The sequence below is a fragment of the Entelurus aequoreus genome, linkage group LG01 (genome assembly GCF_033978785.1).
Source record: "Entelurus aequoreus isolate RoL-2023_Sb linkage group LG01, RoL_Eaeq_v1.1, whole genome shotgun sequence".
Classification (NCBI taxonomy): Eukaryota; Metazoa; Chordata; class Actinopteri; order Syngnathiformes; family Syngnathidae; genus Entelurus; species Entelurus aequoreus.
In genome coordinates, this window is record NC_084731.1 from 55,473,334 (window position 1) to 55,499,181 (window position 25,848).

Genomic DNA, 25,848 nt, shown 5'->3' on the forward strand with positions numbered 1-25,848 from the left:
AGCAGTCACTCACAATCCTGGCACTGCCATTGCTCCTTTCGGCATTTCCCACATGTATAATTTTTCTGTCTACCTAGACAAACTGCCCCTAACAGCCTCATTACCATAACAAAATGAGTGATTAGTGTATTCGGGAAAAGTGTCGGGCCAAATGACCCATCTCTGGGTCTTCTAGGTAGACAGAAAAATGCTGGGACTTCTAGTGTTAATTGACATTTTCAAATGTTTGATTTTGTTCTGCTGTTATAAATCTTTTTTTTTTACTTGGTCTGAGGAAATATTGTAATTTTTTTATATGATTTTTGAGTTTTCTTAAGCTGTATGCCATAATCAGCAATATTAAAATAATAAAAGGCTTGCAATATTTCAGTTGATGTGTAATGAATCCAGAATGTATGACATTTTTGTTTTTTTTAATTGCATTACAGAAAATAAAGAACTTTATCACAATATTCTAATTTTCTGAGACAGTCCTGTATATATATATATATATATATATATATATATATATATATATATGTATATATATATATATATATATTTATATATATATATATATATATATATATATATATATATATATATATATGTGTTTATATATATATATGTGTATATATATATATATATATATATATATATGTGTGTATATATATATATATATATATATGTGTGTTTATATATATATATATATGTGTATATATATATATATATATATATATGTATATATATATATATATATATATATATATATATATATATATATATATATACAGTATATATGTGTGTGTATGTGTGTATATATAAACAGTATGTATATATGTGTGTGTATATATATATATATGTATATATATATATATATGTGTATATATATATATATATATATATATATATATATATATATATATATATATAAAAATATATATATATATATATATATATATATATATATATATATATATATATATATATATATATATATATATATATATATATATATATATATATATATATATATATATATATATATATATATTATATGGCGTGCCACTTTTGTGCGTGTTGTGGGTATGCCAAGCTCGCCAGTCACACCGAGTGATTGAGTGAGCTCATCTGTATGGGGGGAGTGTGGGTCTATAAATATTGTAAATGCCAGCAGTCGACTCTCTCAGCAAGCTACTGTATGATGTCATCCAGGAACACCATGCACTCACCAGGACACGCACACGCGCGCACACACACACAATGGCTTGCTGCGGCCAAGGCACAATAACCATGGCAACTGTGGGTGTGGTGCGGAGAGATGCAGAGGCTTAAACGTCCTGCCTTTTTTTCTGTTGTCATTGCCTTCGCTTCATCTCCTCGCCCTCTTTTACTCCACTCCCCCAGTGTGTTTGAACTTTTTAATTTCCCTCTCAGTCCCCACGTCCCAAGTCCTCCACGTTCACACAGGAAGCAGACAGGCGAAAAAAAGCAGAGGTGACTTTAGCACTTAGTAATGGAACCTTAAAAAATCCATATAATGATTTGCTAAATTTACCTCTGGCAAACATTACACCGAAGACAAACCATTTTCTCCTAAAAACCTTTCATTTGTATTTTCAATGTACAAACCTCTAAACCAGTGAAGTTGGCACGTTGTGTAAATGGTAAATAAAAACAGAATACAATGATTTGCAAATCATTTTCAACCTATATTCAATTAAATAGACTGCAAAGACAAGATACTTAAACGTTCGAACTGGAAAACTTTGTTATTTTTTGCAAATATTAGCTCATTTGGAATTTGATGCCTGCAACATGTTTCAAAAAAGTTGGCACAAGTGGCAAAAAAGACTGAGAAAGTTGAAGAATGCTCCTCTAACACTTATTTGGAACATCCCACAGCTGAAAAGGCTAATTGGGAACAGGTGGGTGCCATGATTGGGTATAAAAGCAGCTTCCATGAAATGCTCAGTCATTCACAAACAAGGATGGGGCGAGGGTCACCACTTTGTGAACAAATGCGTGAGCAAATTGTCCAACAGTTTAAAAAAGGATAATTCTCAACCAGCTATTGCAAGGAATTTAGGGATTTTACCATCTACGGTCCGTCATATCATCAAAAGCTTCAGAGAATCTGGAGAAATCACTGCACGTAAGCGGAACAGGCGGTACTACATCAAAAAGCGACATCAGTGTGTAAAGGATATCACCACATGGGCTCAGGAACACTTCAGAAAACCACTGTCAGTAACTACAGTTGGTCGCTACATCTGTAAGTACAAGTTAAAACTCTCCTATGCAAAGCGAAAGCCATTTATCAAGAACACCCAGAAATGCAGCCGACTTCGCTGGGCCCGACCTCATAGAAGACGGACTGATGCAAAGTGTAAAAGTGTTCTGTGGTCTGACGAGTCCACATTTTGTTTTTGGAAACTGTGGACGTTGTGTCCTGCGGAACAAAGGGAAAAGTACCATCCGGACTGTTATAGGCGCAAAGTTCAAAAGCCAGCATCTGTGATGATATGGGGGTGTATTAGTGTCCAAGGCATGGGTAACTTACACATCTGTGTATGCTGAAAGGTACATACAGGTTTTGGAGCGACACATGTTGCCATCCAAGCAACGTTATCATGGACGCCCCTGCTTATTTCAGCAAGACAATGCCAAGCCACGTTACAACAGCGTGGCTTTTCGTAGTAAAAGAGTGCCGGTACTAGACTGGCCTACCTGTAGTCCAGACCTGTTTCCTATTGAAAATGTGTGGCACAATATGAAACCTAAAATAACACAACTGAGACCCCGGACTGTTGAACAACTTAAGCTGTACATCAAGCAAGAATGGGAAAGAATTCCACCTGAAAAGCTTCAAAAATTGGTCTCCTCAGTTCCCAAACGTTTACTGAGTGTTGTTAAAAGGAAAAGCCATGTAACACAGTGGTAAAAATGCCACTGTGCCAACTTTTTTGCAATGTGTTGCTGCCATTAAATTCTAAGTTATTGATTATTTGCAAAAAAAAAATATACGTTTCTAAGTTTGAGCATTAAAGGCCTACTGAAATGATTTTTTTTTATTTAAACGGGAATAGCAGATCCATTCTATGTGTCATACTTGATCATTTCGCGATATTGCCATATTTTTGCTGAAAGGATTTAGTAGAGAAAATCGACGATAAAGTTCGCAGCTTTTGCTCGCTGATAAAAAAAGCCTTGCCTGTACCGGAAGTAGCGTGACGTCACAGGAGCTAGTATTCCTCACAATTCCCCGTTGTTTACAATGGAGCGAGAGATTCGGAGCGACAAAGCGACGATTACCCCATTATTTTGAGCGAGGATGAAAGATTCGTAGATGAGGAACGTTACAGTGAAGGACTAAAGAGGCAGTGATTGACGTATCTTTTTTCGCTCTGACCGTAACTTAGGTACAAGCTGGCTCATTGGATTCCACACTCTCTCCTTTTTCTATTGTGGATCACGGATTTGTATTTTAAACCACCTCGGATACTATATCCTCTTGAAAATGAGAGTCGAGCACGCAAAATGGACATTTAAAGTGACTTTTATCTCCACGACAATACATCGGTGACACACTTAACTACTGAGCTAACGTGATAGCATCGTTCTCAAATGAAGATAGAAACAAAAGAAATAAACCCCTTACAGGAAGGATAGACAGAAGATCAACAATACTATTAAACCATGTACATGTAACTACACGGTTAAAAATGATCAGCCTGGTAAGGCTTAGCAATGCTGTTGCTAACGACGCTAAGGCTAATTTAGCAACTTAGCAACCGGACCTCACAGAACTATGATAAAAACATTAGCGCTCCACCTACGCCAGCCAGCCCTCATCTTCCCATCAACAGCCGTGCTCACCTGCGTTCCAGCGATCGACGGCGCAACGAAGGACTTCATCCGTGGGTTTGGCGGCAAGCATCGGCTAGGCGTCTGCTAAGTACCGTAAGTAGTCCTTGTTGTGTTGCTGTAAGTATTGTACTTAGCCGCTAATACACCGATCGATCCCATCTACAATGTTCTTCTTTGCAGCCTCCATTGTTCATTAAACAAATTGCAAAAGATTCACCAACACAGATGTCCAGAATACTGTGGAATTTTGTCGAAGAAAACAAGAGGTTTTTGTATCGGGTCGATGGGGTCCAACCACTTCCGTGGATTTTGTGACGTCACGCGCATGAATCATATCCACAGGAGTTTTTCAACCGGAAGTGTGGCGGGAATTTTAAAATTGCACTTTATAAGTTAACCCGGCCGTATTGGCATGTGTTTCAATGTTAAGATTTCATCATTGATGTATAAACTATCAGACTGCGTGGTCGGTAGTAGTGGGTTTCAGTAGGCCTTTAAGTATCTTGTCTTTGCAGTCTATTCAATTGAATATAAGTTGAAAAGGATTTGCAAATCATTGTATTCTGTTTTTATTTTCCATTTACACATTGTGCCATCTTCACTGGTTTTGAGTTTTGTAAGTATATATATATATATACATATCTTTATATATATATATATATACACACACACATACATAAACATTTAACTTTAACATTATATACATATATATACACATATATATACATATATATATATATATATATATATATATATATATATATATATATATATATATATATATATATATATATATATATATATATATATATATATATATATACACACACATACACATACACATACACATACATATATATATATATATATATATATATATATATATATATATATATATATACACATACATATACATGTAATAGACTGTATATATATTAGGGCTGTGAATCTTTGGGTGTCCCACGATTCGATTCAATATCGGTTCTTGGGGTCACGATTCTCGATTCAAAAACAATTTTTTTCCCAATTCAAAAGGATTCTCTATTCATTCAATACATAGGATTTCAGCAAGATCTACCCCAGTCTGCTGACATGCAAGCAAAGTAGTAGATTTTTGTAAAAAGATGTTATAATTGTAAAGGACAATGTTTTATCAACTGATTGCAATAATGTAAATTTGTTTCAACTATTAAAAGAACCAAAAATATGACTTATTTTATCTTTGTGAAAATATTGGACACAGTGTGTTGTCAAGCTTATGAGATGCGATGCAAGTGTAAGCCACTGTGACGCTATTGTTTATTTATTTTGATTTTTATAAATGTCTAATGATAATGTCAATGAGGGATTTTTAATCACTGCTATGTTTAAGTTTAAGTTTCAAGTTTATTCACAATACCATACAACAATTGCAATAGCAGTGAATATCATTTAAAGATATTGGTAAGTGAAAGGGTCCCCCAAATAAGCTGGAAGAAGCTATGTTGGAATTGTAACTAATATTGATACCGTTGTTGATAATATTCATTTTTGTTTCACTACTTGCGGTTTGTTCTGTGTCGTGTTTGTGTCTCCTCTCAATTGCTCTGTTTATTGCAGCTCTGAGTGTTGCTGGGTCGGGTTTGGTTTTGGAATTGGATTGCATTGTTATGGTATTGCTGTGTATTGTTTTGTTGGATTGATTAATTAAAAAAAAAAAAAAGTTTTGAAATAAATAAAAAACATTTTTAAATCGATTTTTTAAAAATGAGAATGGACGAAGTGGCTGGGGAGAGGAAAGTCTGGGCTTCCCTGCTTAGGCTGCTGCCCCCGCGACCCGACCTCGGATAAGCGGAAGAAGATGGATGGATAGATGGATAGAGAATTGATTCTGAATCGCACAACGTGAGAATCACGATTCGAATTCAAATCAATTTTTTCCCACACCCCTAATATATATATATATATATATATATATATATGTATATGTATGTGTCTATATATATATATGTATATGTGTGTATATATATATATATATATATATGTATATGTATATATATGCATATAAAGTTAAAGTTAAATATATATGTGTGTATATATATATATAAATATATATACATATATATATATATATATAAATATATATATATATATAAATATATATATATATATATATATATATATATATATATATATATATATATATATATATATATATATATACAGGTAAAAGCCAGTAAATTACAATATTTTGAAAAACTTGATTTATTTCAGTAATTGCATTCAAAAGGTGTAACTTGTACATTATATTTATTCATTGCACACAGACTGATGCATTCAAATGTTTATTTCATTTAATTTTGATGATTTGAAGTGGCAACAAATGAAAATCCAAAATTCCGTGTGTCACAAAATTAGAATATTACTTAAGGCTAATACAAAAAAGGGATTTTTAGAAATGTTGGCCAACTGAAAAGTATGAACATGAAAAATATGAGCATGTACAATACTCAATACTTGGTTGGAGCTCCTTTTGCCTCAATTACTGCGTTAATGCGGCGTGGCATGGAGTCGGTGAGTTTCTGGCACTGCTCAGGTGTTATGAGAGCCCAGGTTGCTCTGATAGTGGCCTTCAACTCTTCTGCGTTTTTGGGTCTGGCATTCTGCATCTTCCTTTTCACAATACCCCACAGATTTTCTATGGGGCTAAGGTCAGGGGAGTTGGCGGGCCAATTTAGAACAGAAATACCATGGTCCGTAAACCAGGCACGGGTAGATTTTGCGCTGTGTGCAGGCGCCAAGTCCTGTTGGAACTTGAAATCTCCATCTCCATAGAGCAGGTCAGCAGCAGGAAGCATGAAGTGCCTTAAAACTTGCTGGTAGACGGCTGCGTTGACCCTGGATCTCAGGAAACAGAGTGGACCGACACCAGCAGATGACATGGCACCCCAAACCATCACTGATGGTGGAAACTTTACACTAGACTTCAGGCAACGTGGATCCTGTGCCTCTCCTGTCTTCCTCCAGACTCTGGGACCTCGATTTCCAAAGGAAATGCAAAATTTGCTTTCGTCAGAAAACATGACTTTGGACCACTCAGCAGCAGTCCAGCTCTTTTTTCCAGGGTCAACGCAGCCGTCTACCAGCAAGTTTTAGAGTTCGAGCCTAATATCGAATCCTCTTATCGAACCGATTCCTTATCGATTCTCTTATCGAGTCCAGATAGGTTGTTGTATATGGAAAAAAACACACAATATTTGGTTTAACAAAAGCTCACTTTTATTATATAATAAAAAAATAAAATCTAATAAATAAATAAATATTGACTGTTACCCACCTAAAAATTTTTTATAAAATAAATAAATATTGACTGTTGTTACCCAAAGTATATTAAGTGGGATTTTTCAGAGAAACAAATATATACAGTAACACAAAAACAAGCTGTCTCTGTGATCACTAAAGGTGTATAAATAATAATATAGTGTTAAATAAAATCAGTCCCTTGGGCACAAAACTGGAAATAATACAGCTCTCCAAAAAGTGCACTTCTGCTGCTATTTGACATAACTGTTTGTTATGATGCTTTGACATTTTTGCACTTTATTTCTTTATTGAAAGAAAATTCTATGAAGAGAAAAGTTGTTTGCAAATGTGGCTACAATGCTAAAAAATGAAAAGTCAAAGCTAAAAAAAGAAATACACTTTATTGAGTTAACATTATTTCTTTATAGGGGGAAAAATGTTATGAGCGAGAGAATATAACAACTACACTACCCAGCATGCAACGGGAGTTACGAGCATGCGCGGTAGCCCCGAAAAGTGTTGCATGCTGTGAAAGTAAACGTCAAGAACTCAGCCAACACGCCTCGTCTGCATTATTTATAATTAGACAGACAACACATCTACAGTGTGATTTTGTTTTGTTTACAAGGAAAGAAAAACAAAAGTTAAAAAAGGGAGATATGTTGTATATATATGTATGTGCTGCGGTTGTTTTAAGAACGTTGCGACAGCTGCCGTAAAGGAGGTGCGTTGCTAGCCTGGTTGCTATGTTTCCGGTTGGTCGTAAAAGTGTTCGTCATGTGTTTTACCCTGCTCAAATCTCTCAGTAAAGTTATTCGATGGATGATAGCTTTTGTTTTGAACTTCATTACACCTTGGAGCGCTTTTTCCCGTCCATTGTTTTCCTGCTTTCGCTATCTCCGCCTAATGACTGAGCTACGTGACGTCAATTCTTGTGATGTCCCACGGAGCATTTCTGGTCGGGACGGGATTCGAATAAAGAATCAACTCTTTTCCTTTACTATAGTGGTCTCCATAACGGGTACCGGTTCTCAAAAAGGGATTCGAGTCCGAGGACTCGGTTCTTTTCTTATCAAACAACCGGGAAAACCGGTTTTGAGTATCATCCCTACTTACATATATATATATATATATATATATATATATATATATATATATATATATATATATATATATATATATATATATATATATATAAATAAATGATAAATGGGTTATACTTGTATAGCGCTTTTCTACCTTCAAGGTACTCAAAGCGCTTTGACAGTATTTCCACATTCACCCATATTCATACACTGATGGCGGGAGCTGCCATGCAAGGCGCTAACCAGAAGCCATCAGGAGCAAGGGTGAAGTGTTTTGCCCAAGGACACAACGGTCGTGACTAGGATGGTAGAAGGTGGGATTTGAACCCCAGTAACCAGCAACCCTCCGATTGCTGGCACGGCCACTCTACCAACTTCGCCACGCCGTTGCTGCATTAGCAACATTAGTGGCATATATATATATATGTATATATATATATATATATATATATATATATATATATATATATATATATATATATATATATCCATATATATATATATATATATATATATATATATATATATATATATATATATATATATATATATATATATATATATATATATATATATATATATATATATATACTTGTAGTGTGTATATTGTACATATAACATATTGCTATGAAGGTGTCTCTTACTCCATTAAATATATACTTGCAGTGTGTATATTGCACATATTACATATTGTTATAAAGGTGTCTGTTACTACATTATATATATACTTACAGTGTGTTTATTGCACACATTACATATTGTTATGAAGGTGTCTTCCTACATTATATATAAATACTTGCAGTGTGTATATTGTGCATATTACATATTGTTATGAAGCATGTAGTGCTCTAAAATCTCTTGGTACACAGCTGCATTGACTCTGGACTTGATGAAACACAGTGGACCAACACCAGCAGCTGACATGGCTCCCCAAACCATTGCTGACTGTGGGAACTTCACACTGGATTTCAAGCAACTTGGATTTTGCTCCTCTCCAGCCTTCCTCCAGACTCTAGCACCTTGACTTCCAAATTAAATAGAAAAATTGCTTTCGTCTGAAAACAGGACTCTGGACCACTCTGCAACTGTCCAGTGCTTATTTTCCATAGCCCAAGTCAGACGCTTCTAGAGATTTTAGAGCACTACATGCTTTCATCTGTTGAAAAGCTCTATGGAGATGATGATTTCATTTTCCAGTATGATCTGGCACCTGCCCACAGTGCCAAAACCACCAGTAACTGGTGTACTGACCATGGCATTACTGTCCTCGATTGGCCTGCCAACTCCCCTGACCTGAACCCCATAGAGAATTTGTGGGGTATTGTGAAGAAGAAGCTGAAAGACACCAGACACAATAATGCAAATGAGCTAAAGGCCACTATTGAAGCATCCTGGGCATCCATAACACCTCAGCAATGCCACAGGCTGATTGCCTCCATGCCACGCCGCATTGATGCAGTAATCCGTGCAAAAGGATTCCCAACCAAGTACTGAGTGCATTAATTGACATTTTCAAATGTTTGATTGTGTTTTGCTGTTATAAATCTTTTTTTTCAACTTGGTCTGAGGAAATATTCAAATTTTTTTAGATAGGAATTTTGAGTTTTCTTAAGCTGTATGCCATAATCAGCAATATTAAAATAATAAAAGGCTTGCAATATTTCAGGTGATGTGTAATGAATCCAGAATGTATGACATTTTCATGTTTGTAGTTGCATTACAGAAAATAAAGGACTTTATCACAATATTCTAATTTTCTGAGACAGTCCTGTATATATATATATATATATATATATATATATATATATATATATATATATATATATATATATATATATATATATATATATATATATATATATATATATATATATATATATATATATATATATGTATATATATATGTGTATATATATATATATATATATATATATATATATATATATATATATATATATATATACATACATATATATATATATACATATATATATACATATATATATATATATATATATACATATATATATACATAATACATATTGTTATAAAGGTGTCTGTTACTACATTTTAAATATATACTTGCAGTGTGTATAACAATTCCACAAAAAAGCGCAGTTCCCCTTTAAGCTACGTAGCTTCGTTACATGTAGCTCGTCGACAAATTTATTTGTCTGCGACAAATTTTATCGTCGACATTTGTGGACAAATCGTTGCACCCCTAATGGACACACATAATTAGCTGCTAGCTTGTCAGCACGGGGACTAAAAATAAACACAGTGTCATCCAGGAGGGATCGAAGTTTGTGATCAGCACTCATCCCTAATTACTCCAGAAGTAGTCGTATCTTTCCAAAGTGAATACAACCGCTAAACGGTTGTGTTAAGATGCAGGGAACACTGATTTATTCGCTGGCCGACATGATTCATTTCAACGAACCCTCTCACCAGCCCTTTTTTTTTTTTGAATATTGTTTTGGTTAATCACCGCTTTTATTCTTGCCACCGTGTAACGAGCAAGGAATTCCTTCGCACTGTTCTCCAGCCAGACCCACTAACACACTGAGCCGCTCAGCTCTGGCAGCCGATCACAACCAACCGACAAGGTTGAGGCTGCCTGTGCCAAACACACACACACACACACACACACACACACACACACACACACACACACACACACACACACACACACACACACACACACACACACACACACACACACACGTTCTTTTATTTCTTACCTTCTTGGGACCTCCGAAAAAGGCCTACCTCGTTAGGACCACCCTTTCTAGATATATAAAGATTTGTGTTTACAACATTAATAATATATACATACTATGCAAATATAAAAAAGGTAAGCTTTTAGTTTGGTTTTGGTTTTGTTTTTTTGTAATTTTGTGAACGCTCCAAAGCATTCACACATGGTTTTTCTTCTTCTTCTTCTTCTTCTTCTTCTTCTTCTTCTTCTTCTTCTTCTCCAGATTTTGGAGAGCTCTATCTTCCACATTTTTCAAACCGTTCCAACTTCAAACTGTTCAACCTATTCGGGAATCGCGGGCTTCTCCTTGACAAATTCCAAAAATTCCCAGATTTCCCACAACTCCAGGTTTTCTGGTACATTTTCCCCATTCAAAATCAATTGGCCATTTTTCAAACTTCCACCATTCCCAGATTTTTCAACCGAATCAAACCATTCCACCTTCAACACATTTCCACCATCCTGTAAATTTTAACTACTTTTTTTCCAAGTTCAAAAAAATTCCAGGATTTTACAGAATTGCTGGTTTTCCAGAGCCCTATTTCCACCCTTCCACATTTTTCAACCCACTTCAACCGTTCCGCAGTCAAAACATTCCTCTTAACCAGAACAAAAAACAACATTGTTTTTTGAACTGGAAAAATTCCCGTTTTTTCCGAAATTCCAGGAATTCTGTAATACCATTTCTCATTTCAACATGTTACTACCTCAACATTTCTGTACCGATTTGAAACATTTTCAAGACCAACCATTTCAACTCATTCAGACATTCAAGTTTTTTTTACAATTTTCAAAAAAATTCCAGCTTTTCCCAAATTCCAAAATTTTGCCAAAATTCCCGTTGAAATCAATGGGACATTCTTCAAAGTTCCACAACCCCCACATTTTTCATCTGATGCAAACGGTTCCAACTTCAAAATATTCAGCCTGTTGGGAATTGTGTGCTCCACTTCAACAATTCTAAAAAAATTCCAGGATTTCAGTTCAACTTCAGCATTGGAGCATTCACACTAATTCCTTCAGGAATTGCCTCATCTTCTTCTTCTTCTTCTTCTCCTGATTTTGGTACGCGCTATCTTCCACATTTTTCACCCGATTCAAACCGTTTTAACTTCACACTGTTCAGCCTATTTGGGAATCGCGGGCTTTCCCTTGACAAATTCCAAAAATTCCCAGATTTCCCAGAATCCCAGGTTTTCCGGGACATTTTTCCCATTCAAAACGAATTGGCCATTTTTCAAACTTCCACCATTTCCACATTTTTCAACCGATTCAAACCATTCCACTTTCAACCTATTACACCATTCTTGAAATTCAAACTTCCTTTTTTCCAAGTTTAAAAGAATTCCGGGATTTTCCAGAATTGCTGGTTTTCCAGAGCCCTATTACCACCCTTTTTTCTGGCAACTACTCCTTCCAAATTTGTCAACCCACTTCAACCGTTCTACTGTCAAAACATTCCTCTTAATTATGAAAAAAAAACGAAGTTGTGTTTTGAACTGGAATAATTCCTGGTTTTCCCGAAAATCCAGGAATTCCGTAATACCATTTCTCAATTCATCATGTTACTACTTCAACATTTCTTGACCGATTTGAAACATTTCAACACCAACCATTTCAACTCATTCAGACAATTAACTTTTTTCACCATTTTCAAAAAAAATTCCCGCTTGGATAGATGTGGTGTAAATGAGGCATTCTCTATTAGATGCAATGGTTTTCCGTATTGGGACCATGATTTCGGTCCTAACTTGTTCACCGGTCCTCATATGGAAGGTACTTTTCCTTGTTGATGTCTCTACAAGGGTAGCAATACAAGAAGATTAGATTAGATTTAGATTTATTGGTCCCCGTTGGGGAAATTCATTTTCACTGCCGTACATTTAAACAATAGACATTATACATCACAAAACAAAAATAACAAAAATACATCATACTTGACCAAGACATTTACAAGCTTGTCAGACAAGTCGGCCGGGCCTGCTGTTAAGGGCGGCTATAGCTGCAGGGATCAGGCTTTTCCTGAGGCGGGCCCTCCGGAATTTGATGGTTCTGTACCTGCGCCCTGATGGTAGTGGGATTGTGTATTGGTGTAGTGGGTGACTGATATCCTAGGCTATCGTTTTTGCGAGTCGATGGACCTGTGGTTTAAACCTGAAATGTTGGGTGTGGGTAGGCCGATGATTTTAGCTGCTATGTTTGTAATGTGTGTGGTTACAGAAAGCATGGTTAAAAAAACATGTGGAACAGTGCATAAGGATGGGTTGAACAATGCTTTGGTAAAGTAATAACAGGAGATGAGGTGCAACGTATAGTCCTTTAAGTTTTCGGATGGCTGACAGTCTTTGTTGACTTCTTTTTTGAATGTCCGTGGTGTGCCGATCAAAGTAGGGCAGCAACTAACAACTAATTTGATAATCGATTAATCTGTCGATTATTACTTCGATTAATAATCGGATAAAAGAGACAAACTACATTTCTATCCTTTCCAGTATTTTATTGAAAAAAACCAGCATAATGGCACCATTCTTATTTTGATTATTGTTTCTCAGCTGTTTGTAAATGTTGCAGTTTATAAATAAAGGTTTATTAAATTTTTTTTTAAAAAGTAGCCTCTGCGCATGCGTATAGCATAGATCCGACGAATCGATGACTAAATTAATCGTCAACTATTTTTATAATCAATTTTAATCGATTTAATCGATTACTTGTTGCAGCCCTAGATCAAAGGTGAGTTTATTGTCCAAGGTTACGCCCAAGTATTTAAAAGTATCAACTGTTTTAACTTATTTAAAAGTATCAACTGTTTTAACTGTTTGTGTGTTTATGATGATGGGGTGCTGAGGTGAGGGGGGGGGGGGGTTGAACCATATTTCTTCTGTTTTATTGACATTGATTTCCAGATAACTGGCTGTGCATGACTCTATGAAATGTTTGACTGTGTTATGATAGTCCAGGATGGATTGACTGTTGGAGAGGAGTGCGAGAATGGCTGTGTCATCTGAGTATTTTAAGTATGTTGTGGTGGGTGAGATGCTACGGCAGTCATTGGTGTAGAGTGTGTACAGGAAAGGGCTCAACACACATCCCTGTGAGACCCCGGTGTTGATGGTAAGCATCGGGGATGTGTTTGAGCCCACCCTAACTGCTTGCAGTCGGTCGGTGAGGAAGTTGTGTGTGAGGTGGATCAGCTAAGGGGGGATGTTGAGCTGGTGTAGTTTCCGGATCAGTAGATGCTTCTGTAGGGAGTTGAAGGCGAAGCTGAAGTTCACGAAGAGGATCCTGGCAAAGTTGCCAGGGGAGTCCAGATGCTGGAGCAGGAGATGCAGCAGGCAGGCCACAGCATCCTCTGTGCCCCTCCTGGCCCTGTAGGCAAATTGGAGGGGGTCCAGGTGTGGGGTGACAACTGGAAGGATGATATAAAGCAGCAGTTTCTCCAGGCACTTCATAATTATGGATGTGAGGGCTATGGGGCGGTAATGGTTGAGTTCTTTGGGTCTGGATTTTTTCGGTACTGGGATGATGGTTGCAGTTTTCAACAGTGTAGGTATTGTTGCAGTCCAGTAGCATTGACAGAAGAGTGAGTGTAGGATAGGGGAGAGCTCTATGGCACAGTCCCTGATCACCCTGGCTGGAATGCCATCAGGCCCTGGTGCCTTGCCTGGCTTGCAGCGGCTCAGCTGGCGCCATACTTCCTCCTCTGTGAAGGGGGCCGGTCCCTCGGGGTCTGGTGGTGGGAGGGCTCTCAGCAGGTCCTGACACTGGTGAGAAGTCCAAATGATCAAAACAGGTAAAAAATGTGTTCAGGTCTTTAGAGAGGGTTTCTGGGTCACTGACAGTGCATGATGTTTTTGGTTGGCATCCTGTCAGGGTTTTCACCTTCTGAAAGGCCTGCTTGGTGTTCATGTTGCTGAATTCGGTTTCCAGTTTGTTTTTGTACTTCAGTTTTGCTTTAAATACCTTGTTTTTTAAATTCCTATTTTTTGCCTTGAGGCTGGCCAAGTCCTGTTGCCTGAAGGATTTATGTTTTTCCCTCAGGCTCTTTTTTAATTGTGGGGTAATCCATGGTTTGGAGTTGGGATAAATATGTATTGTTTTGGTTGGTATTGTGGAGCTGAAGCAGAATTTGATGTAGTCTGTAATGACAGAGACCCTGTCATTCAGACTCAAAAATGGCCCAGTCAGTACAAGCTACAGAGCCTTGGAGTTGAGTGGTGGCGTCGTCCGTCCACTGGGGGGCACTGCTGCAGTGTGGTTTGTGGCGCTTTAGTTCCTGTTTGTATGACGGAAGTAAACAGATGACGTTGTGGTCAGCAGCTCCAAGCGGAGGGTATGAACGGGCACGGAAGGCATCGGTGATGTTCCCGTAGTATAAGTCCAATATGTTTCCCCTTCTTGTTGGAATGTCCACATACTGTTCGAAAGATGGTAAAACATTGTCCAGTCTGCATCCGTTAAAGTCCCTGAAATAAAGCAGCGGAGCACCGAGATACTTATAACATGGCATTTGCTCCGCTGCTGTGTTGATGTTAGCACTGGGAGCTACATAAATACAGCTGACCACAACAGTGGGGAATTCCCGGGGAAGTTGGAAGGGACGGAGGGACAGGGTCAACAACTCCAGGTTGGGTCTGCACACTTTACAGTGCACTTTGATGTTGTTACACCACCTGTCGTTGATGTAAAGGCAGACCCCACCGCCTCGCGTCTTCCCCGAGTGCTTTGTCCTGTCGGACCTGACGATGGTGAAATTGTCCAGGCTCACCTCAGAGTCGATAACCGACTCCTCCAGCCAGGTCCCACTGAGAGCGATGATACAGATGTCTCTTAAGGCCCTTTCAAAACGGCACCTTGCATGTAGTAGATCCATCTTGTTACGGAGTGATCGTACGTTGGACATGATGATGGTGGGCAGAGGACGTTTAAAGGGACGTCTTCTTACCCGGCTCTGGATGCCTCCACGCCTTCCCCTTTTCTTCGGCCGAAGCTCCGAAGGTAGGACCACGGCAGGCTTGGTGTTATTCCATAGCGAGGCTCGATGTAGCAGGAGTTCATCTCGGCTGTAGGTGAGTAGCCGGTCGTTGGTGTCGGGCTGTAGTGCTAGGCTATCGCAAATCAGCGATAAGGCGGCAATTATCTTGTAACTTGTCATAGCTGATCCGTCTGACTTTTGCATACATACAATGTGAGAGTTACACGTAAAGCACGGATATAAAACATACATAAGACACTAGACACAGGTACGGTCAGTGCTGTCGCAGCAGAGCATGCACACACACACACACACACACACGCACACACACACACACACACACACACACACACACACACACACACACACACACACACACACACACACACACACACACACACACACACACACACACACACACACACATTCTTGTATTTGTTACCTTTTTGAGACCTCTGAAAAATGCCTACCTCTTTAGGACCACCCTTTCTAGATACATATAAAGACTTGCATTTACAACATTAATAATATATACATACTATGCAAATATAAAAAAGGTAAACTTTTAGTTAAAATGTGTTTATTTTTGTTTGTAATTGGTTTTTAATCTTCATTATTTACGTCAAGTTATTATAGTATGTCTCTATATACATACTTATTTTATTTGTTCAATTAATTTTGGCCAAAGGGGGCACATTTCAATTTCTTACACACACTTGTTATTCCATTATGTTGGCCAGAGGGGGAGCACTTCAAAATTTTACACACACTTGTTATTTCATATGTTGACCAAAAGGGGAGCACTTTTAAAACCGACACACAGTCTATTTGAAAAATCCCTCCTTTTTGGGACCACGCTAATTTGGATAGATTTCACCACCAGGGGTGCAAATGAGATATTCTCTATTAGATGCAATGGTTTTCCGTATTCGGTCCTAACTTGTTCACCGGTGCTCATATGGACGGTACTTTTACTTGTTGATGTCTCAAGAAGGGTAGAAATACAAGGACACACATACCAAATCCTCTACATCACCTGCATCTTAAACAACAATACTGTTGCACACGCAGAGCAGCTGACGGTCGGTGTCCCGTGGGACAGTAGGTGTCAGAAAGTCAACAGCCCCCCCCTCTGTTTCCATGTGTGCAGAGCCTGGAGAGGTGAGGCGGGAAGAGAGCGTTCTGCACATGGCCACACGCAAAAACGAGATGGTGTGTGAGCGACTCGGCGTTGTGATGACAACAGGATGCACGATTCGACGTGTGTGTAGTTGACGTGTGCGACTGTACGCTGGCGGTGAGGGAGGGGCAACATGTCCCACTGGGTCAGCATTAAACGTGCTCCAACTGGATGGTGGGTATATTCCCACTGGGATGTGGTGTGTTTGTGTGGAAATTAACAAGGTGTGAGGCAGGAAGGAAGAGATTTAAGATGCACCGACGGCAGGTGATGGAATATGTCTACGTGCTGACTCAGCGCTAGGGTTGTACGGTATACTGGTCCGGATAACGTACCGTGGTAGGTACTAGGGTTGTCTCAGTACCAAAATGTGTTTCTGTACTTTTCGATACTTTTCTAAATAAAGGAAACCACAAAAAATTGCATTTTTGGCTTAATGTTAACAAAAACTCTTAGGGTACATTAAACATATGTTTATTGTTGCAATTTTGTCCTTAAATAAAATAGTGAACATAATAGACAACTTGTCTTTTATTAGTAAGTAAACAAACAAAGGCTCCTAATTAGTCTGCTGACGTACGCATTAACATATTGTGTCATTTATATTCTGTCAAAATGATGAGGGACAAGCTGTAAAAATGTATTATTAATCCACTTGTTCATTTACGGTTAATATCAGCTTACTTTCTCTTTTGAAGTGAAGTGAAGTGAATTATATTTATATTGCGCTTTTTCTTAAGTGACTCAAAGCGCTTTACATAGTGAAACCCAATATCTAAGTTACATTTAAACCAGTGTGGGTGGCACTTGGAGCAGGTGGGTAAAGCGTCTTGCCCAAGGACACAACGGCAGTGACTAGGATGGCGGAAGCAGGGATCGAACCTGCAACCCTGAAGTTGCTGGAACGGCTGCTCTACCAACCAAGCTATACCGCCCCTTTTAACTTGTTCTATCTACACTTATGTTAAAATGTAGTAATCACTTATTCTTCTGTTTGATACCTTACATTAGTTTTGGATGATACCACAAATTTGGGTATCAATCCGATACCAAGTAGTTACAGGATCATACATTGGTCATATTCAAAGTCCTCATGTGTCCAGGAACATATTTCCTGAGTTTATAAACAATAAAAGGCAGATATTAACAGTAAATGAAGAAGTAGATTAATAATCAATTTTCTTCTGCTTGTCCATCATAATTTTGACAAAATAAAAGCATGAGAAATGTGTAACAATATGTTACTGCATACATCAGCAGACAAATTAGGAGCCTTTATTTGTTTACTTACTAATACAAGACAAGGTGTCTAGTATGTTCAGTATTTTATTTAACACATAGATTGTTCTTTATTTGCAATAAGAAACATAATGTTAATGTATCATGTATCAAATAATGACATTATCTGTGGTTCCCTTTATTTTGTTAAGTATTGAAAAGTATCAAAAAGTATTGAAATACATTTTGGTACCGGTACCAAAATATTGGTAACCAGCTTAAATCTGTCAGTAGACTCGCTATGGAAGTGCGAAAAACGCCCGGTAAAACATAGATGACGGGGAGAAGACGCTGTTGAAGTGGAGGCACGTAAGTAAGAGAGAAAGTCAGAAAGCGGCTTGAAGACTGTCCGTAAAGACATTTTTTGTTCCTTTAATTTTGAAAAGTATCGAAATAAATTTTTGTTCCGGTACCAGAATATTGATATCAGGACAACCCTACTAGGCACACACACTTGCAAAAATAATACCACATGTGTATAATTTGACACCGTGATCACATGTTAATGTTTCCTAGGCCAGAAATAGCAGGTTTTAATTAATAGAACAAAAGGGAATTGACTTTTTCATGCACAGCTGGAGAGTCCTCCCCAGGGTCCGTCACTCTAAATGCTCTAAATCAGCCAGACTGAACAGAATGAAGCAGCTCTTAAAGGAGCTTTGCAATCAGGAGCCAGTCAGCATTGACTGGTGACGTGGAACTCGGTCATGGCTCAGGTGGATGGCTTATTTCAACACAAGGAACCAGATTACCGTATTTCCTTGAATAGCCGCAGGGGCGCTAATTAATTTAAAACCTCTTCTCACTCCTGCGGTTACCAAAACCATGCGGAATGAGCAAGCATGCTCTAATTATTTTAAAACCTCTTCTCACTCCGGCGCATACCTTATCATTAAAAACACATTTAATAAAAAAAACGTTATTATGATCTTACCTTTACTTGTAGATGGGTCCATGTGCAGCTGCTTCTGATCAAAGGCAGTCTTTCTCATCTTTCTTCAATTTTAAAAGTCTCTGGAGATATTCCTTTAATTATTACCTCCTGCTTCGATTGAAAGTCCAGTTTAGAAAACGGTTTTATTTTAGATATGTAATCCTCCATGTTAAAAGTGCAAGCAAACAATTGCTGCATGCTTGCTGCTTGTTGTCTTCTTCTGCAGTACCTGTCTCCTGCAGTACTGGTAGTCGCAAGAAGGATCACTAGCGCCCTCTACCACCTGGAGGCGGGAGTCATTTAATGACTCATATTTGACCCGGCGGAAGTGCCAAGCATGCGCTAATTATTTTGCGAAACGAGTTTGACCCGGCTGTAATTCTAGGCAGGCGAATACTATATTCCCGGCGCCAATTCAAGGAAATACGGTATGTCAATATTAGAAAATGGTTAAACTAGGGATGTAACGATATCAAAGTCTCACCACACGATATCACGGTATTGAGGCCACGGTACGATATGATTGTGTCCAAGTAAAAAAGACTTGGAAATGTTATATTTATACTGGTGCTAATAAAATACAGAGGTACTAATTAATTAAAAAAAGGTACAATACTGCTTTTGAAAAACACCGGTACTTTTTTTTCATCAACATGAGGCACGCCTTATCTATAAGTATGTCTACAGTATCAAAATACTGTATTTCGGACTATAAGGCGCGCTTAAAATACTTTCATTTTCTCAAAAATGGACAGTGCGCCTTATAACCTGGTGCGCTTAATGTACATATTCATTCTGGTTGTACTTACCGACCTCAAAGCAATTTTATTTGGTACATGGTGTAATGATAAGTGTGATCAGTCATACATAAGAGATACGTGTGGACTGCAGGTTGACGCTAGTAAACAAAACCAAAACGTTAAATGTTTCATTGGAATATAGAACATTACACACGGCAATCAACAATCTTTCAAAACGTTTTAGTACGACTTACGAAGTTGCACCGCTTGATGGATTGTCGGAGCATTACGGCTACCAAGTTAAAGTTAAAGTTAAAGTACCCGTGATAGTCACACACACACACTAGGTGTGGTGAAATTTGTCCTCTGCATTTGACCCATCCCCTTGTTTACCCCCTGGGAGGTGAGGGGAGCAGTGGGCAGCAGCGGTGGCCGCCCCTGGGAATCATTTTTGTTGATTTAACCCCCAATTCCAACTTACCATAGTCAGACGTACTGTGCTTCAACATACGCTATTATTATGGTGTGTGTATAAGGACCCCAAAATGGCACCTATTAGGAGACATTATCTGCCGTTTTGTTTCGCAGTATTATGCAAAACCAACTTTTCTTCCTTATTAGGATTTGCATAAGTTGCAAAAATTTGGTACACTGGTAATGATGAGTGTGACCAGTAGATGGCAGTCACACATAAGAGATACGTGTGGACTGCAGGTTGACGCCAGTAAACAACACCAAAACTTTAAATGTTCCATTGAGAATATAGAACATCACACACGGCGCTCACAAATCTGTCAAAATATTTTAGTACGACTTTGGTAAGCTACGAAGCCACACCGATTGATGGATAGTCGGAGCATTACGGCTACCATAGTCAGACGTACTGTGCTTCAACATACAGTTTTATTATGGTGTGTGTTTAAGGACCCCAAAATGGCACTTATTAGGAGACATTATCTGGTGTTTTGTTACGCAATATTATGCAAAACCAACTTTTCTTACCTTCTGGTACCTGCTGATGTGTATTTGGGATCTGCATAAGTTCTGAAAATGTGCGCGCGTCCACCATTGTAGTCAATAAGCTCCTTCTTTTTCTCTATCCTCTTGTTGTGGGGCATTCATCCTCTGTTGTTGCCATTTCTAATACAAAGTAGCGTAAAGTTCTTGCTTATATCTGTCAGTAGACTCGCAATGGAAGCGCTAAAAACTACCGGTGTAGTGAGTTTACATTATTCACCCACGGAACTTTAGTTATTAGAGAGTTCTGGTCGGACGGTTTTTCACGGGACACATTTCTGGCGTAGATGTTGCACTAGGGAGCCACGGATGAGGAGATGCTGCTCTGTTATTGATTTAAGTAAAGTCTGAATGTCATTAAAATAGTTAGCGCCATCTTTTGACACTTCTTCCACTCTCGTCCTTGCACGCTACAACCGCTACAACAAAGATGACGGGGAGAAGACGCTGTCGAAGTGGAGGCACGTGAATAAGACCGCCCACAAAACGGCGCATCCTGAAGAGACTTGAAGATGATCTGTAAAACATAATCTATGCAACATTTTGACCAAAGAACCACCATTACATGTTATGTAGACCACAAGGAAGTATTTTACATTTAGAAAAAAACAAATAAATATGACCCCTTGAATGCGCCTTTTAATCCGATGCGCCTTTTGTGTAACAATAGACCGGAATAGACCCTATGGCACGAAAAATACTGTGTGTGTGTGTGTGTGTTTTCCCGAATACCGTATTTTCTGGACCATAGGGCGCACCGGATTATAAGGCGCACTGCCGATGAGCGGGTCTATTCAGGTCTATTTTCATACAAAAGGCGCACCGGATTATAGGGCGCATTAAAAGAGTCATATTATGATTTTTTTTTTTCCAAATGTAAAACACGTCCTTGTGGTCTACATATAAATATATATATATATATATATATATATATATATATATATATATATATATATATATATATATATATATATATATATATATATATATATATATATATATATATATATATATATGTGGTTCTTTAGTCAAAATGTTGCATAGATAAAAATAATTTTTATTATTTACTTACTTTATTTTATTTAATTATTTGTATTTGTTATTTTTAATTTAATTTGTATTTCATTTTATTATTATTATTATTATTTTTTAAATTATTGTTATTTTTGTTTAATCTTATTATTTATTTGTGTGTGGCGTTGCGCGGGTCTCGCTTCCTGTTGGGTGGGGTCCGTGCCCGTGTGGCCCGACCTTGCGCTGTGGGGTCTCTGTTGGCGACTTGATGTGGTGGCGGCGCGGCGCCCGTGTCTGGTCTGGATACTGTGTCTTGGTTGTTTGGGCGGTGGTGTGTTTGTGCGGGTTTGGGTTGGGGTGTTGGTGTCTCTTGTTTGCGTGTTGGCGTTTGGGCTTGCTGGCGGGCTGGCGCTGGCTGGTATCTGTGATCCTGTTGGCGTGTGGTTGCCGGTCGCGGTTTTTTTTTGATCGCTTTGATTTGATTGGGTGGTGCTGGCTGTCTGGGGGTGTTGTGGCTGCTGTTTCTGCTGCCGTTTGTTTGTGGTGTGGGCGCCCGTGGCTGCTGGGTCTGGTGCAGGGGGGTGGCTGATGTTGTGACTGGTGGGAGCGCGCGCGCGTGGTGGTTGTCTGGGCTGACAAACTGTGTATATGTATGTGTATGTGTGTATGTATGTATGTATGTATGTATGTATGTATGTATGTATGTATATATATGTGTATGTGTATGCATGTGTATGTGTGTGTATGTGTACATGTGTATGTTTATGTGTATGTATATATATATGTATGTATATTTCTGGGGGTACGTTCTGGGCCTGCCTGTCGGGTGGGGGTCGGCGCCTCAGGCTACTGCATCCGGACTGCGTGTCTGGAGCTCCTGGGTCCCGCCGTCCATCCCTTCCGGGTGCCCGTCTTGGTTGGGGCCTGCTGGGTCTGGTCCCTGCGTCTACTGTGGTGGCTTGGTGCTGCAGGGTATTCCGAGGTGCTGCGAGTCGGCCAGTTGTTGGGGTAGCGACCTTGTGTGTCAGCATGTCTGTGATCTTCTTTTAATTATTTTTTTTTTATTTTTTTTTTTTAATAAATAGATTTAATTATTTATTTATTTTTTTTCCTTTTTTTTTTTTTTTTAAATATATTTTATTAATATTATTATTATTATTATTATTATGTATTTATTTATTTTATTTATTTATTCCCCTACCTCAGGGGGAGGGACTCGACAGGGCGGTTGCTGGTTGTTCCATCTCCATCGTTGGGGTCCCTGCGGGTGGGGTGGGTGGTTCCTGTGGCCCCGTGCTGGGTGGTCCTGTGGCGGCCGGCTTGGGTGGGGTGGCCGTGGGCTGGCCTCGCCGCGCTCTCCGGGGGTGGGGGGGGGGGGCTCGTGGGGGCCCTGTTGCCGGTGGGGCGGGGGCGGTCTTCCCGTCCGGTTGCGGGGGGTCTCCGGGCCCCTCGGGCGGGGCGTCCCGCCTTTCTGTCCGTGTGGGGTGTGGTCTCTCGCTGGCTTGGGGTCTGGCTTCCCCCTGTTTTTCTTGTGCCTTGTCCTCTGCCGGGTGCGTCTGTCTGCGGCCTGCTGCTGGCCCTTGTGGGCGGCACGGTGGGCCAGGCTCTGGGGTTCCTGTCGCTGTCCGGCTTGGCTGCGTGGGGGCGGTGGCCCCTGGTTACCTGGGCACCACACCTACTGTTTGTGGGATGGGTTCTCAGGGAAGCTGGGGCCGTACTCTGGCTCCCGCACACACTGGGAGTCAAATGTATTGTACATGCAAATTCACATATACTCACACACATACATACAGACATACATAAGTACCTACGCTCCCACATACATATACAAATAAATACAGTACATATTTACACACTCAAAGTTCGTACATCCACACGCACATTCATTATACAAACATACTGTATACACATACTGTACATATACATTCACTGTAAAAACATACATATACACATACTGTACATATACATTCACTGTACAAACACACACATACACATTCTACACATACATTCACTGTACAAACACACACATACATATACTGTACATATACATTCACTGTACAAACACACATTTACACATACTGTACATATACATTCACTGTTCAAACACACATACTGTATACACATACTGTACATATACATTCGCTGTACACACATATACACATACTGTACATATACATTCACTGTACAAGCACACATACACATACTGTACATATACAAGTACATATGCACACATACACTCATGCACATAATCACGTTTCATCAAACATATATTAACGTTGTTGCCCTAGGGTAAACTGGGTATAACACATGGCACACTGACAAAGCTTAACCTATTGTTACTATAACAATCTACAAGGTTAAGGTTGCTTCTCTTTCTTCCCCTCCATTTTTCTGCATTCTTTCGTATCTCAAGTTATCATTACGTATATGTATTGTTGCATTTGAACAATTGTATTGTTGATAATAAAGGTAAAGTACTGGTATTGTTTATTATCAATAGCACTATTTCTATTGGTATTCATATTGCTCCATTTTTAGTGTAATAATGCTCATTGTCATTTCTGTATTTTAAAAATTTTTTTTTCGCTAACTGCTTATTTGCTATTACTTTTACCATCATATTTGTACATGTCGTATTTGCTGATGTTGCTCTGTTGTTGTTGTTGTTGTGTTTGCTGTTGTTGTTTTTGTCTCTCTGTCTAATCCCCCTCTTGTCCCCACAATTCCCCCCTCTGTCTTCCTTTTTCTCTCTTTCTATCCCCTCCTGCTCCGGCCCGGCTGCACCAAATGATAATATAAATACATTTAATAAAGTCAAAATACAAGTAAGGCAACAAGAGAAGTATCCTACACTTCTCTTTTGTAAAGTAAATCTGAACAGCCGATATGGGCATCTACATCTGCTATATGATTTGCCCGAGAAGCTGGGCAGGACATTATAAAATAAAATAAAATAAATAAATTAAAAAAAAAAAAATGTTGCATAGATGATCATCTTCAAGTCGCTTTCTGACAGTTGCTTCAGGATGCACCGTTTTGTGGGCGGTCTTATTTACGGGCCTCACCTTCCACAGCGTCTTCTCCCGGTCATCTTTGTTGTAGCGGTGTAGCGTGCAAGGACGGGAGTGGAAGAAGTGTCAAAAGATGGAGCTAACTGTTTTAATGACATTCAAGGCCTACTGAAATCCACTACTACCGACCACGCAGTCTGATAGTTTATATATCAATGATGAAATCTTAACATTGCAACACATGCCAATACGGCCGGGTTAACTTATAAAGTGCAATTTTAAATTTCCCGCGAAACTTCCGGTTGAAAACATCTATGTATGATGACGTATGCGCGTGACGTCAATCGTTGAAACGGAAGTATTCGGACACATTGTATCCAATACAAAAAGCTCGGTTTTCATCGCAAAATTCCACAGTATTCTGGACATCTGTGTTGGTGAATCTTTTGCAATTTGTTTAATGAACAATGAAGACTGCAAAGAAGAAAGATGTAGGTGGGATCGGTGTATTAGTGGCTGGCTGCAGCACCACAACCAGGAGGACTTTGACTTGGATAGCAGACGCGCTATCCGACGCTAGCTGCCGACCGCATCAATGATCGGGTGAAGTCCTTCGTCGCTCCGTCGATCGCTGGAACGCAGGTGAGCACGGGTGTTGATGAGCAGATGAGGGCTGGCTGGCGTAGGTGGATAGCTAATGTTTTTAGCGTAGCTCTGTGAGGTCCCGT

The 25,848-nt window shown here is 38.9% G+C and overlaps 2 protein-coding genes across 10 annotated transcripts in view; both read right to left on the reverse strand.

Annotated features, from left to right (window-relative positions):
* The window catches only part of ppfia4 (PTPRF interacting protein alpha 4), a 322,419-nt gene that overhangs the window by 191,618 nt on the left and 104,953 nt on the right, over positions 1-25,848 (reverse strand). The window lies entirely within an intron of this gene.
* On the reverse strand, positions 15,131-20,099 carry LOC133645982 (uncharacterized). Its single transcript, XM_062040909.1, has 2 exons — positions 19,339-20,099; positions 15,131-16,141 (listed from the first exon to the last, which is right to left on the reverse strand). Exon 2 carries the CDS (start codon positions 16,124-16,126, stop codon positions 15,131-15,133), a length of 996 nt encoding a protein of 331 aa, XP_061896893.1. The 5' UTR covers positions 16,127-16,141; positions 19,339-20,099.

Bases quoted from the DNA above. Each gene is read 5' to 3' on its own strand.
- LOC133645982 (XM_062040909.1), bottom strand. From the start codon at position 16,126: ATGACAAGTTACAAGATAATTGCCGCCTTATCGCTGATTTGCGATAGC.